Source organism: Staurois parvus, unplaced genomic scaffold (genome assembly GCF_062004578.1).
Source record: "Staurois parvus isolate SC_StPar_1 unplaced genomic scaffold, SC_StPar_1.0 ptg000195l, whole genome shotgun sequence".
In the NCBI taxonomy this organism is placed as follows: Eukaryota; Metazoa; Chordata; class Amphibia; order Anura; family Ranidae; genus Staurois; species Staurois parvus.
In genome coordinates this window covers 11,832,770-11,847,845 of record NW_028317991.1, presented here as the reverse complement: position 1 = coordinate 11,847,845, position 15,076 = coordinate 11,832,770, and the positions used below count along the sequence as shown (strand labels likewise).

At 42.1% G+C, this 15,076-nt stretch overlaps 1 protein-coding gene across 1 annotated transcript in view; it reads right to left on the bottom strand.

Annotated features, from left to right (window-relative positions):
* The window catches only part of LOC149461717 (interferon alpha/beta receptor 1-like), a 60,806-nt gene that overhangs the window by 21,421 nt on the left and 24,309 nt on the right, over positions 1 to 15,076 (bottom strand). Inside the window, exons 2-6 of the mRNA XM_089677968.1 lie at positions 14,565 to 14,689; positions 12,466 to 12,616; positions 7,129 to 7,234; positions 5,514 to 5,689; positions 1,812 to 1,969 (exon numbers count right to left, since the gene is read on the bottom strand). Of these exons, the coding sequence (XP_089534094.1) occupies positions 1,812 to 1,969; positions 5,514 to 5,689; positions 7,129 to 7,234; positions 12,466 to 12,616; positions 14,565 to 14,689 (716 nt within the window). The remainder of the gene's footprint in view (positions 1 to 1,811; positions 1,970 to 5,513; positions 5,690 to 7,128; positions 7,235 to 12,465; positions 12,617 to 14,564; positions 14,690 to 15,076) is intronic.

Genomic DNA, 15,076 nt, shown 5'->3' with positions numbered 1-15,076 from the left:
ATGCAGTTTTTTTTTCTCTTGCATGTGATTTGGTATTCTTTGCAAAGTGAAGCTTCACCTAATTTACTAAGCTCTGTGGCAAATGCCCTTTCAGAATGCAACTGCACTTGTAAAGTGCACAGTCTTTTTACCTTTAGTAAATTAACCCCAATGTGTGCTTCTCGAGTGGAAGTTTGGGGACGTGCCGTAGAAAGCAACACAAGAAACAGAACTTTCATAAAAGCACAACAGATTAAAATGTCTTTATACTATTAGTTGCATGGAGCTTAACAGAAGGAGGAATGTTACATTGAGGGTTTAATACTACTTTGAGGGCTCACTTACACCGCCTTCTGAAAAGCAATCCAATCCACAGTAAATTGCTCTTCAGAGAGCATTTGACAGGTGGTGAGGAGGTGCTATGCCACTTCTTCCTTGTCTGTTTTGACACATATAAACTTGCACCACTGTGCTGCAACTGTGTGCAGTGCACCCCCATTCACCTGAAAGGGTCACGTTCAGTTTGTAGTATTGTCTGGTGAGCGAATTTTGTAATGTGTGCCCAAAGATTGTGCAGAATTCTAAGGGGTGCCCCAAGATTGTGCAGAATTCTAAGGGGTGCCCCAAGATTGTGCAGAATTCTAAGGGGTGCCCCAAGATTGTGCAGAATTCTAAGGGGTGCCCCAAGATTGTGCAGAATTCTAAGGGGTGCCCCAAGATTGTGCAGAATTCTAAGGGGTGCCCCAAGATTGTGCAGAATTCTAAGGGGTGCCCCAAGATTGTGCAGAATTCTAAGGGGTGCCCCAAGATTGTGCAGAATTCTAAGGGGTGCCCCAAGATTGTGCAGAATTTTAAGGGGTGCCCCAAGATTGTGCAGAATTTTAAAGGGTGCCCCAAGATTGTGAAGAATTTTAAAGGGTGCCCCAAGATTGTGAAGAATTTTAAAGGGTGCCCCAAGATTGTGCAGAATTCTAAGGGGTGCCACAAGATTGTGAGGAATTTTAAAGGGTGCCCCAAGATTGTGCAGAATTTGAAAGCAGGCCTTAGCTGAAAAAAGACTGAGAAACACTGCACTAGGGATAAGCTCAGGTTGGGTCCAAACTTGGGTTTCAACTGAACCCGGAAGGAAGCTGTGTTTCCTACTCACTGCTGCACAATAAACTCCAGCCAGGGTATCTGTGCCCTTTGTGAACGTGCAACTGTGGGACATTATTGACCTAATATGGTCACATGGTGTTCATAATAATGACACTGACCTAATATGGCCAATATAGCCATACTAGGCTAATGATAGCCATACTTGGTTAATGATGATACGACCCTTTGGGGAAGCAAACCCCTGAATTAAAGGCTAAATTCACTTTTATGTATAAAAAAAATGCACACATTTTTTCCAGGTATAAAAACATAAATGTATTTTTTTTTTTTTTACAAAGAAGCATGCAAATAATTGCACCTGTGATCAATGGATTGTGGGTGCAATGTCAGGCTCGTGCACACTTTCTCTCAAGCTTTCTGCCTGTACCTCTTTACGGACTACAGTTAGAAAGCTAAAGGAAGATTCAATGGACTAAGAGTACATTGATCAGCTCAACCATAGTCCAATGAGAAGTACAAACTTTCTGCTGTGGTGACAGACAGAACTTGTAGTTTCTTTTAAGAGATCTGTGAATGAATGACCCGACTGTGCAGGTGGAGCCCCATACAGCCTTGACAATTATAAAAGTGACAGAAGCTGCAAGGGAGAAGAACCAACACCTGTTGTCATGGGGGTGTTTGATCCTTAGTAACATGTTGCTAAAGGTGAATATATCCTTTAAAATGTCACTTACTTCCGCAGGTGTTGAATTTTTCCAAGTCTCCAGGTGATATACCCACATACAGTGTGCATGGAGAGCGTCATGCTTAAATCCTTCTGGTGCTTTAACGTCAATGTGTAAATTGTTGTTCTGTATAGTCAGTTTTATGTTTGTGGGGGGTCCAATCACAGCTTTAAAAAGAAGAGAATATGTCAAAGTATACAATACATAACTTTGAAAAGGTGAAATCTCTGAGTCTGTCATCTTGATTCTGTTATCAGATAATTTTCCATGTCAAGTGCATGCATGCCAAGTAATGTACAACACTTCCAAATATTTATTACCTCTCACAGAAATCACAGACATTCCCCCCCTGCACCATTTCCTTTACTCTCCAGAAGGATGGAGCCATCTTTGTTCAGGCATCATGCTGAGTCAGCATCTACTATCTGGACTGAGGTGTTGGCGCAGTTACACAAACATGTAAATCTTGTTGCCTGGTTGTGTTAACAAATGTCTGACACAGATGAGCTCCTGCTACTGCCTCACATTATGTGACTTGCTACAAATTTACAATGGTGCAGTCTGATCACTGCGGAGAGATAAGACTTAGGTAAGGTAACCTGAATGGAGCTCAACTAAAGGGACTGCTTTTGTGAGAAAAAAAAAAAAATGAATTTTGACTTGCCTGTAAATTCCATATCTTAGAGTACAGTACATGACACAGGTGTCCCCCTATGTAGCCATAGCCCACTGTGTGTGTTTAGTAGCAAGAAATGCAGAGTACCACAAGAATAGAAGGGAGGGTGGATTGTTTCCAGTACTGGACTGCAAGATACAAACTTTAGAGGCTAGTCGAACTGCCTTTTATTTTAACCATACAGTACAGGTCACAGGCTGAATGTTCATAGAGACCCTGGGACGTCCCCATGCAATGAATGAGAAGGGTGGGCAACAGCAAGAAAACAAAAACTGTGACAACAGGCCCAACTAGAAAAGCTACAATTTCCTGGAGAAATTGTGTGAAGTGTTCTTGCCTCCACCAGTAGTCTACAACTGGAGTGGGCGGAGTAACTGGGTGGAGTGGCTTGAGTCACTCTGCTGCCTGCTCACACACCTGGGTTCCTATGGCAACTCACTCTACAGCAAAGGCAGAGAAGTGCGGTTAAAAACAAACTGCTCCAACTTGCTCACTTCACTGGCGGTTGCCATCTTCAAAAGGCTGTAGTTTAAAAATTATACATCCTACACCGAAGAGCTTTATATTGTGAGAATCATAGGACCCAGACCTACATTTTTATGCATAGTATGTCTCTGAAATATTAAAATAAAGGCACAGTCACAGTTTAGAAATTGCCTTTCAAATTTGAGGTGGCTAGATTGGAGTTTCAATGAATGTCAATGGACGGCATGAGTTGCAAACAAATGGTCATATTGTGGAAACTATCAGGACTATGGCATTTTTAGTGGCAGTAGGGATAGCTAAACGTTTTGATATAAGATTTGTCTAGGTGGGTTTGAAAATGAGGGAGTGAAGGCAGTTTAGAAATCATGTCCTGATTTTTCAGCTCACACTCTAGCTTTTGTCAGCTCCCACTCTAGTTTTGAACATTCCGCCATTCATTCCTATGGGACCAATTTCACCACAAAAACTCCGATATTTTGTGAACCATTCGGCGAAACGTTCCACAAAGTAATAGCACACCAATCGGGAACAATCCGCACGTTTCGGTATATTACTGTCTATGTAGTATAAAACCTGTGGGAGGAGTTAGGGTGGGAAATTTGGCTATAATAATAAGAATATATATGTGAGATAACAGTAAGTGGTCTTGCCATGCAAGAACACTTAATCACAAGGGTAAAGAGACCAAACTTCATAGTTGCCGCTGAAAAAACCTTGTGGCTGAAAGCTGCGTCTGCTGAAGACTGGTCCACCTAATAGAACTTTGAAAGGTATGAAGAGAGGACCAGGTGGTAGCTATACAAAGCTGGGCAAAACAGGCTTCATGTTGGAAAGCCCAGGAAACACCCACTGACCAGGTGGGGTGAGGGTGCAAAAGTGCAGGTGGAGTTTTGTCCTTTGGGGTGTAAGCTCTGGCAATGAGTTATCTTCTCCATCCTGCAATGGTGGATTTGGAGGAAAGATGTTCCTGTAAGGTAGTGAGGGTAGGACGATTATGGTGTCTGTCTTTCTGATAGAAGATGTTACATTGAGGTAGACTCTAATGGCTTTTACTATGTCCAGGCAGTGAAGAGCAACTTAACTTGTGTGCTTTTGAACAAGGTGCAAAGAGGGAAGGACTATGTCTTCATTGAGGTGGAAGACTGATACCATTTTAAGAAGAAAAGATGGTCTTGGGTGTAAGACTACCTTGTCCCTGTGAAGAATGAGGAATGGATCCTATCGAGAGAGTCGCTAGTTCAGAGACACTTATGACAGATGTGATAGCAACCAAGAAGGTCACTTTGCAGGAGAGATCATCTAAAGAGATATCTCTTTTGGGTTCAAAGGATGGTTTTTGCAGGACAGAGAGAACCAGACTGAGGCCCCAAGGAAAAACTTGGTGCTGTATGAGAGAGCTGATCTCAGATACACCTTAAATAAAGGTTTGACAAAGAGGAGTTAGGCCAAAGGTTTTTGAAAAAGAATGGACAAGGCTAAAACCTATCCTTTCAGGGTGATGAAGACCATTTTGTAGGAAGAGTAGAGTAGAGTATGAGGTACAGAGTAATCTATGGTATTGAAGTGCATGCGTTTACTCCGGGCAAAGATGGAAATCTAGTTATGATAATAGATCTTTTTTTGAAGTGGCTTTTCTTGCTTTTGGCAAAGTAGGACTGACAGACTCAGAGACCCGTCTGCCTCTTAAACCCTGGGCTTCAACAGCCATGGTGTCAAAGGCAGAGACTAAGAAACGGGATGGAATAGGGGGCCAGAGACAGCAGGTCTCACCTGAAGAGAAGGGGCCATGGGTCATCTCCTAGAAATCTGAGGGTACAGTTTGGTGCAATGGGAATCATCAGTTACATTTCCTGCTCTATTCTTTGGAGTAGGCGAGTCAGAATTTGCACTTAAGGTAAGGCATAGATTAGCCTGTACTGAGACCAGGGAATTCTCAAAGAATCAGATGCCAGTGCTTGAGAATCCTGGTCACAAACAGAGGTAACTTGCTGTTGACTCTGGAGGCCAGGATATCCTCGTTGGGGTCCCCCATTTCTGACATATTAGGTTAAAGATATTGAGGTGAAGGACCCATTCCCCTTGGTCCTATATATATATATATATATATATATATATATATATATATATATATATATATCACACGATTTAGAACGTTACTGAAAGTTTCACTTTAAGGTGTCTATGTATAAGATGCTTGTTGTGTGGGTGAATTAAGCATTTATACAGGCACCAGGTGTGTTTGCTGTATTGTTTTTAATTCAATTATTTCCTGTAATCATCAGCTCCATCTAATGACCATAATGCAATATTTATTTGTTGAAGTATTAAAAAATATACCACATTACGGACACTAAATCGAGCTGATAATCATAAGAGATATAGTATTGCAAACAATACGGCAGACATTTGTGGTGCCTGTGAGAATAGTTAAGAGATCTGCACAGCAAAACGTTCTATATGTAGATCACTAAGACTGTTCCATGGTGATACACAAAGCACAGGCACATATACCAGAGAAATGCATTAGAATTGTAGGTATGGCAACTTACTTTCTTCCCTGGGAGAAAAAGTGACCATGCTGGAATTGTGTTCATCTGTTTGGTGATTGTAAACTGAAACACGTAATTTATATCTATACAAGAAACCTAAGCTGGATACATTGCACTGCAGCGTGGTGATATTTTCACATCCTTCCATTATACTCCAATTATTCTGAGAAGCGTAGCTTTAAAAAACAGAAGAAAATATTCTTAGTTCCACACAGACATCAAAGAGCAATAAATTGTTCATGAAACATTAGGTAACTGGAGGAAAAGCAAAAGCAATTTAAAGGGTAACTCCAATAAAAATTTATAGATGGAACTTGGTGGACTGAATCTGCACCTGGCATCTTGTATGTCTTGTTTACTCCATGGTGAGATTTCCCTGTTATAATTCCTGATTCTGTCCCTAACCACCATTGTCTGTTCCAGCTCCCTCTGTTACATTCTCCAATACATAAAAGGGTGCTGTGATGTGTTCGGGAAGCTATGTACAGCACCCTAATAGCTCCTCTCACCAGCCATGATCTTCCACCATTGCGCAGAGAAAAACGGAGACCCAGTAATTATATCAGTAGTTCTAAAACAGGGGTGTCCAACCTTTTGACTCTCCTGGGCCACATTGAAAAAAGAGGAATTGTCTTGGGCTGCACATAAAAAACATTAAACAATAAGAATCGCTGATGAGCAGAAAGTCAGGCAGATAATCAGATTTCAGGCTGTGTTTGTACAGTGCAGGGATGGGAGACAGCCTGGCACAGTATCGAGGGTAGAGGGGGAGGGGTTGTGGGCAGGGAGTACAACTGAAATCTGGGGTAGGGGGGCCCACCTCTGCACCCCCCTAAATCCCCTTACTTGGCTGGTGCTAGCGGGGGTCCCTGCATGTGCACCCAATGCTATTGCAAACACGGCATCCCTCCAGACATGCCTGGCCCTGCGAGAGGTGCTACGCCGAACACGGCATCCCTAGCATCCTTCCAGACGTGCCCTAGCTGCATTGGGTTGGATACCCGTGTTCTAAAATAAAAAAGCATATAAAGAAAACCGTTATATTTAAAAATGCTGTTAGGATATTGATCGGGGGAGGAGGAAAGGCAAAATAAAAGCAGATTAAATTTCAGATTTAATGGTACTAAAAATGACATATCCCTTTCAATCTGCTGCCAGCGTTGAGTATTTAAAACTGCATAAAAGTGAAATGTTTGCTGGCAAACATAGCAAAGTTGGTATTATTAGAACATCCTCCGAAATCTATTTTCCAGTTTGTGTGACTGGATAACTGCCTTTCTCAGATGTATGTACAGAGCCTGAAGCTTCAGAGGTAATCACGTCATCACTGATCACTGCATCGTTACACTCACAGTATGTCCTCAGTCTCCTGGGTTGAGTGATGTTGGGAAGACTGAGAACCTACAATGTAGACTGAAGAATATTATTGAAGACACGTACTGTGCAGACTAAGGACATCTAGATGTGGAAAGGGATCACTGCAGCAGACAGCACAGGAGGTGCGTTTTGCAGCCTGAGCTGTCATTTTTTTTATTAGCCTTCTGAAGGACCTTTTTAGAAAAAATATTGGGAGTGGGGCTTTAAGGGATTTGACATTGGTTGGGTTTGTATATACCTTTTCTGCACTGAAAATGTCACATTCGGATTCCTTTGATTGTCCCAGTCCCAATTTAGCAGGTATATCATGTTTATTCCCTTCACTCGTAAATTTTCTGGAAGTCCTGTGAATATATAAACCAATCCGGTTAGTTATATCCGAACATATTGTACTTATATTCTGCTACTGTATAGTGAAACAGACAGTCCATCAATCACCATTAAATATTTTTATCTTCATCTTTTTATAAAAAAAAGTTATGTAATTTAATTATGTGAGATGAGATTTACACTATTTATCTGCCCACTCAAATATTTAGACTGGGTTGCACTGCTATGGAAGTAAACATTTTCAAGCAGTTATCTTGGTGCCCTTGTTTAAAACAATAAAATCAGCACCCATAACTTTCTTTCAAGTGTCTTTGGTCCAGTCAAATGACATCACAAGTTCCTTACCACCACGTCAGTTGGTGGATCCTAAATGCTGAAAAAAGCAGCACCGTTTCATTATATGCAGCATTCTCCTGTAAGTTCAGGACAGCCTCACGGCACTACCACAGGGGTGTTTTTCTTGACACAGAGGCAGTAGGATGAATGAAGATGGACATTCTGTAGAGGACCTTCTGTAGAGGACAGCATTGGAGACAGGGTAAATAGTGTGATGCAGGCTGCTTTTTTACTTTTTTTGGAAAGTATTTTGATTTTTTTTTCATTAAAGTGGAACTAGCCATGAAATGTAAAAAACTGCTAGCAGATCAATATTTATGGTAGAAAAGAGAGATTTCCTAAAACTGGAGCACTTAAAATCTGGTACAGCTGTGCGTGGTATCCAGTCAGCTTCTAACTTCAGCTTGTTCAATTCAACATTGACAATAAAACCTGGAAGCTGATTGGTTACTATGAACAACTGCACCAGACTTTGCCCTCTCCGTGTTTAGTAAATCTCCCCCTGTATGTCTTTTCTGCCATAAAATCTGCTGACCCCCTTCCCTGATAGCAATTTTTTACAAAATTGTACACTGCCAGATGCACATACATAGCCCCATGTATAATCCTGGGATGCAACAGACTGGCATCTGCCAGGAAAGAATGCTGAGTATCAAGATGAATGAATAAAAACACCAAAAATGCAGCGCTTGAGCATGTAGTGAGAAGAAAATAGCGTATGCACATCCGGATTAAAAGAAATACATTAAAGGTATAACATGCACCAACTTAAACGCACAAATTAATGCAAACAATGGACGGGTAAGTATTAGTGATTCATCCGACCAAAACAAAGTGCATATAGTGATAGGGATGTTAGAGTCATTAGAAGTGCATCCGTGTATCAATCAAATTCGTGACTTCCGTGATAGGAGAATAGCTGCAAAACGCACTAACCAGATAGCGCAGGAAAAAGCGCATTGGAGTATAATGACCTACTCCCGGTCACAGCCCAAAGATCATCAGCGAAGGGACCTCAGGAACAACTTTGCATCAATCATGCCGTCTCCTACCACCAGGGGGGGGGGGGGTACGCCTCCTTACAGTTACACGAATTTGCCTTATATCATCTTTCGCCAGGGGTGGTGTGCTTTCGTATCAGGAGATCACCTTAGGGACTCAGCAATAAGACCCAAAAGAGAGAAATCTTGATAGTGTAGTAATTTTTATTCAAAAGGTTGCTAAAGAACAAGTAGCACACTTACATAATGATATCCAGAAAAGCTGATTAACAGAATCCAAAAAGATGGCCGACAGTCAGATGCATGGACCATGTGGGTAACAAGTAATATGAGAGGTATCCTTATCCGCGTTTCGTGGCAAGAGCACATTATCCTTTGATAATGTGCTCTTGCCACGAAACGCGTTAGGGATAAGGATACCTCTCATATTACTTGTTACCCACATGGTCCATGCATCTGACTGTCGGCCATCTTTTTGGATTCTGTTAATCAGCTTTTCTGGATATCATTATGTAAGTGTGCTACTTGTTCTTTAGCAACCTTTTGAATAAAAATTACTACACTATCAAGATTTCTCTCTTTTGGGTCTTATTGCTGAGTCCCTAAGGTGATCTCCTGATACGAAAGCACACCACCCCTGGCGAAAGATGATATAAGGCAAATTCGTGTAACTGTAAGGAGGCGTACCCCCCCCCCCCCTGGTGGTAGGAGACGGCATGATTGATGCAAAGTTGTTCCTGAGGTCCCTTCGCTGATGATCTTTGGGCTGTGACCGGGAGTAGGTCATTATACTCCAATGCGCTTTTTCCTGCGCTATCTGGTTAGTGCGTTTTGCAGCTATTCTCCTATCACGGAAGTCACGAATTTGATTGATACACGGATGCACTTCTAATGACTCTAACATCCCTATCACTATATGCACTTTGTTTTGGTCGGATGAATCACTAATACTTACCCGTCCATTGTTTGCATTAATTTGTGCGTTTAAGTTGGTGCATGTTATACCTTTAATGTATTTCTTTTAATCCGGATGTGCATACGCTATTTTCTTCTCACTACATGCTCAAGCGCTGCATTTTTGGTGTTTTTATTTGTCTATGAGGAGGTTATACGAGGTTTACCTTCATGCTAGCAGCTTGAATCTTTGAGACCAAGCGCTCGTCTTTTATCCCATTTTACCATCAAGATGAATGAACTGCAATGCTTATGCGTCATCCTTGCCCAGCCAATCAAGCCTGCTGAAGACTCCTGATTCGAGCAAAAGAAGACACACCAGTGACGGATTGATGAGAGATGACAGATGTCACAGTGCTGGAGGGGGCACTTTACAAGGTAAGAGTGCCACAATGTACAAATCTGCTGTGTATGCTTGCACATTACAACAAAAACACCTAGGGGACCTGAAAATACATTTTCTTTTCTATTTTCAACCTGAAAAGTATAATTCTGCTTTGAATTGAGAAAATGCAAAGTGTTCTCTGAATGGTGCCTGTGCTGAGCAAGCAACCCCCTGTGTTCACAATGCAGCAGGACATCAGCTCAATATGGGACCCTGAGGATAGTGAAGATCAGTATAGTAGCGGTGCCTACTACAGTGATTTCCAGCTTCCAGGGGGATTCCACAGGAATGGCACATACATACTTACATTGATCCAAGCTGCACCAAATGTAAAATAGTCCATATCTGAAATTCACTTTTAAATACAGTGACATCTGTATAGAAGGTATAAAAATGTTGACTTTCGAAAATGCTTCATAAAATGGGAAAATACAATTTTTCCAAGGATTCAGTACATTATTATTCAGTATTGTGTGTAAAACATATGGGTCACCATACAATCTTTCTACAATCAACATTAGATTTACCAAAACTGTGTAATATGAGGACCTACCTGAACTATCCAATCATTTTTTATCTGACCGTGCAGGCCTTAAGTCTGGTACACATGATGAGAATAGTGGACGAATGATCATCCGTTTTTTTTTTTGCATGCTAGTCTCATATAGAAAACAATAGGTTACGCGTAATACAGAATACAACTTCCTGCGATGATGTGATGTATCGTATTGTAATATAGTCTTTCGTTTCCAAGCATGTGCAGTCTTGGTCACTCAATTTTTTATGGACAAATACTGTACTGATTAAGCGAAAATCATTTGTTCTGTTATCTTACAATAAACATTTTCGTGTGAACTGTTGTGATTGGCTCTTGAAAGTGTACCAATGATCGGATTATCGGGTGAGTGCTCAAAAAAAAATTCCCCCCCCCCCTTGATATTCTCATTGTGTCCACTAGTCAAACACTACATACTGTTGGCAGCACTAAGGCCCGCCCTCTGCACTGACGCATATGTGCGCTACACTGGCAGGAAGATTTTAAAGCAGAGTTTCACCAAAAGGGTAAGCTCTGCTTGTCAGCCTTCTCCCCCCCTCTAATGCCAAATTTGGCACCTTTGGGGGGGGGGGAAGGGGGAGCGGTTACCTGGTTTTGACAGTTCACACCCCCCCTCCTTCCACCACAGCCTTCTGGGACACTTCACAGGTCCCAGAAGACTGTGGCACATTCACAAAGCGAAGCTCGCTTCACGCATGTGCTGTAAGGAACCTGCTCTGAAGCCACAAGGCTTCACTGCCGGTTTTCCTTAGTCAAGATGGTGGTGTCAGCACCCGATGAAAGAATCAGCTCAGATGAGGACACAGCTGGATGCCTGGACAGGAAAGTGCTCCAATATTAAAGATCAGCAGCCACAGTAATTTTTTTTTTGAGGGGGGGTGGAACTCTCTTTAAAGTGGAGTTGCACCTGAAAAAAAAAAAGTCAGCAGCTACAAAAACTGTAGCTGCTGACTTTTAAAGTACACAGTTATCTGTCCCTCGGTCCAGCGGTGTCCTCACCACCGCTGGTTTCACCAGCCGTCTTCCCTCCCTGGCACCAGCATCTTTAGTGTGGGCACCCGGCTGCGACAACTTGCCGCTTCACAGCCGAGTGCCCACTGCGCATGCGCTAGAAGCGCTGCGCTTTGTGAATGGCCCCATAGTCTTCTGGGACCTGTCATGTGTTCCAGAAGACTGCCCACTGTGCATGCGCTAGAAGCGCTGCGCTTTGTGAATGACCGCATAGTCTTCTGGGACCTGTCACGTGTTCCAGAAGACTACGGGAAGGGAGGGGGGAGGACAACTTCCGCTTCCGATCGCTTAGGCGATTGCAGCGGAAGTGGGAGCGGGTACCTGTCAATTTCGGGTACCCCCGCTGCCCAAAGGTGCCAATCCTTAATGGGGAGCGGGGGACAAAGGTTTAAACGGAACTTCCAATTATGGGTGGAGCTCCGCTTTACCTGTGATTTACTAATGAAATACATGAAAAAGTATACTTCAAGGAAGCGGTTGTAATATCTAAAGTCCGAGCTCTGGCACAAAACACAGTTCTGTACATTAAAATCTGTCTACTCAGAAACATTGGAAAATATATGAAGCATTTCCCACCTCTCCCCAGTTAGAGGTTACCATTGTTGTGAGTAAAACTTCTGTCAGGTTTTATTTGCTGTCTGTGTCCACACTGAAGACATTTCCCCTTATTTCCTGTCCCAGAGACACAACAGGAAGTGGGTGGAAAATTCCACAAAGTGAGGGAAAATCCCACCTTTGCCATTGTCACCGGGACAGGCGTCCTTACTTACAACCTACCTTACTTACAATTCTAAATATTTAGATTTCTTTTACTTATCAGTTCTGGGAGAAAAAGTCATGAAGAATGAAGTGCGAATGAACCATACCAAGCAGGTCACAGACACAATATCGGCCTGGCAGAGTTTCTAAGCTCAACACTCTATTTAATACTACAAAAAAGTTTAATAGGAATTTCACTTTATATGTTTTCAGTTTCTGTTTCCCGTGTCACATACAACTTACCTCTTTGAATGCTGAAACAGCTTTCCGCACTGAAGTTACTGTACTTTTTTGCCTGCAAATCAAAGATCTGAGCCCTCAGGCAATAGGTCTCATCAACCTGAAGGTCTACAAACGGTATCTCAAAAGAGCTCAGGGGGGGTCTGATTTTCTTCTAAAACACAAAGAAGGTTCCATCTATCAATAATCAATTTGTAAATAATGCGTTGGTCCCACACCATACAAACATAAGCCCGAACATTAGCACGAACGTTGGGTACTGTAGAGATTAGATGCATGACCCCATCTGTACAGAGATCAGTTACATTTTTCATCAGCTCATCATCCTGATCTCTTTAAAGTTTTTCATTAAATCAACAACATTGTGGATGTATCTAAAAACAATGACACGCTGCCTTCATAAAGGGATCTTCTATGATTCCCAAATGTTTCTGATCCACATCTTTCTTCTAACAGAAGCAGACACAGACTGAAGAGGATGCATGTCACCTGATCCCCACTAAAGATTTTACAGAAACTCTGTTCCAGCAATGGACTGTCTTAAAGCCCAATACCCAGCTTTACTCTCTATTGCAGATGTTCCCAGTCAGGGTTCCTCCAGAGGATGTTAGGGGTTCCTTGAGAAGCGATGGATTAAACTACCATCTGGTGTCACCTGAATACTGGGCCGCTGATAAGGGGGTATTTCCAGTACTCTTATACGGGGCCTGGGCAGCAGGGGGGAATCAGATCTGGGCAAGGAGGGTGATCGGCACAGCAAGGGGGCTCAAATACTGGAACCAATCCCTTGTATGGCTCTCTCTGCAGCAGCTGAAAGCTGGCTTTTCCTCCTTTTCCTCCAGCTGACTTTCAGCTGCTGCAGAGAGAACCATACAAGCGATTGGTTCCTGTTATTGCCCCCCTCTCATCAATAACTCTCTCTGCCCACATCTGATTCCCGTTGCTGCTCAGGCACAACCGTGTGCCCGCTCCAATCACTCACTGTGTACATTCATAGCTGAAGCAAACTGCTTCAGTTTGTAAATGAACAGGGGCCTCTGCACAGAGCGCTTTCTGTTCATTCACTGCCCAGTACCAGTACAGCTGAGGTTGCAGAGAAAGGGATGGAGGAATTTATGTCCTCAGTCCTTTTCTTTGTCTCAAATGTGAGACATCAGCGACCTGTTTACACCCCTGATATATCACCAAAGTCCCCCCCGCCCCAACAGCGTTATGAAAAAATAAATAAATCACTTTAAAATTGTAAAAACCAAATAGATAAAAAATTAAGGGCTCATTCACACAGGTCCCTTGGCCTATACTGTGTGAATGAGTGGTTTGTTTGAGCACCTGGAGCCACCTGTTACTCTATGAAAACGCAACGGCCACAGGTCCTAATTTGACAGGTGTGGTTGAGTGGCCCCGAATGTACACGGTCTGCATTAAAAGGTGAAAAAAGTTCTGAAAGTATTTATCTTTGTCTCATTTTTCTACATCACAGAAACCTGACATTTTAACAGGGGTGTGTAAAATTTGTATATCCACTGTATATACTGCTTATGAGAAAAGGTATTTAGCAGTTTATATTTACTAAAATAATTGCATTTCCATGTTCTATGAACTGTGGGAGACCAGATATAGTGGATGCAGGGTCCGGGGAGACCAGATATAGTGAATGCAGGGTCCGGGGAGACCAGATATAGTGAATGCAGGGTCCGGGGAGACCAGATATAGTGAATGCAGGGTCCGGGGAGACCAGATATAGTGAATGCAAGATCCGGGGAAAACAGATATGGTGAATGCAGGGTCCGGGGAGACCAGATATAGTGAATGCAGGGTCCGGGGAAAACAGATATGGTGAATGCAGGGTCCGGGGAGACCAGATATAGTGAATGCAGAGTGCTGGGTTTAGTAACATTTTAAGTCACCTTAGGGAGCTTGGGAGCAGCATTTATCTAATCATGGCAATAAAAGTGCTTCATTAAATTCAAAATAATAATGTTATTTGGTCATATTGATTTATGTGACGCATGCATTTTATTAATAGTTCCACTGATCATGAAATATTAGATTTAACAATTCTAATCATGAAATCTAATCATAAACAAAAAAAAACCACTTACCACTGCACTGCTGTTCTGAAGAATTACAATATATTTTGCATATACGGGATGTACTGGCGTAGAAATATTGGCTCTAACAAGTCCACCCTCTTGCACCAAATAAAGAGTGGGGGTTGGAGGCCATTCTGGTAAAATTGACAAACATAAGAACATTTAGGAGTATTATAAACCTAACTTCACTAAACTGTAATGTGGACTTTAAATAATTATATACTTTCAGAATGTATTTGGAAAAAGAAAATTTACTAAACATTCATTATGACCTACAGTTGTGGCCAAAATTATTCAACCCCCAATGCTGTAAAGGGGTTTAGGGACTATAGTGTACATTTGGAATTGTATTCAGAATCAAATCCTACAAGGACGTTGTAACTACCCAAATGCAACTAAAATGACATCAATTGTTTATGTAATACAGTAGTAAATGGTTCTTATGTGGTTTCTTCATTGCCACAATTATTCAACCCCTTAAAGACTACCACTCTGAAGAACAGAGGTTCATACAGGTGCTT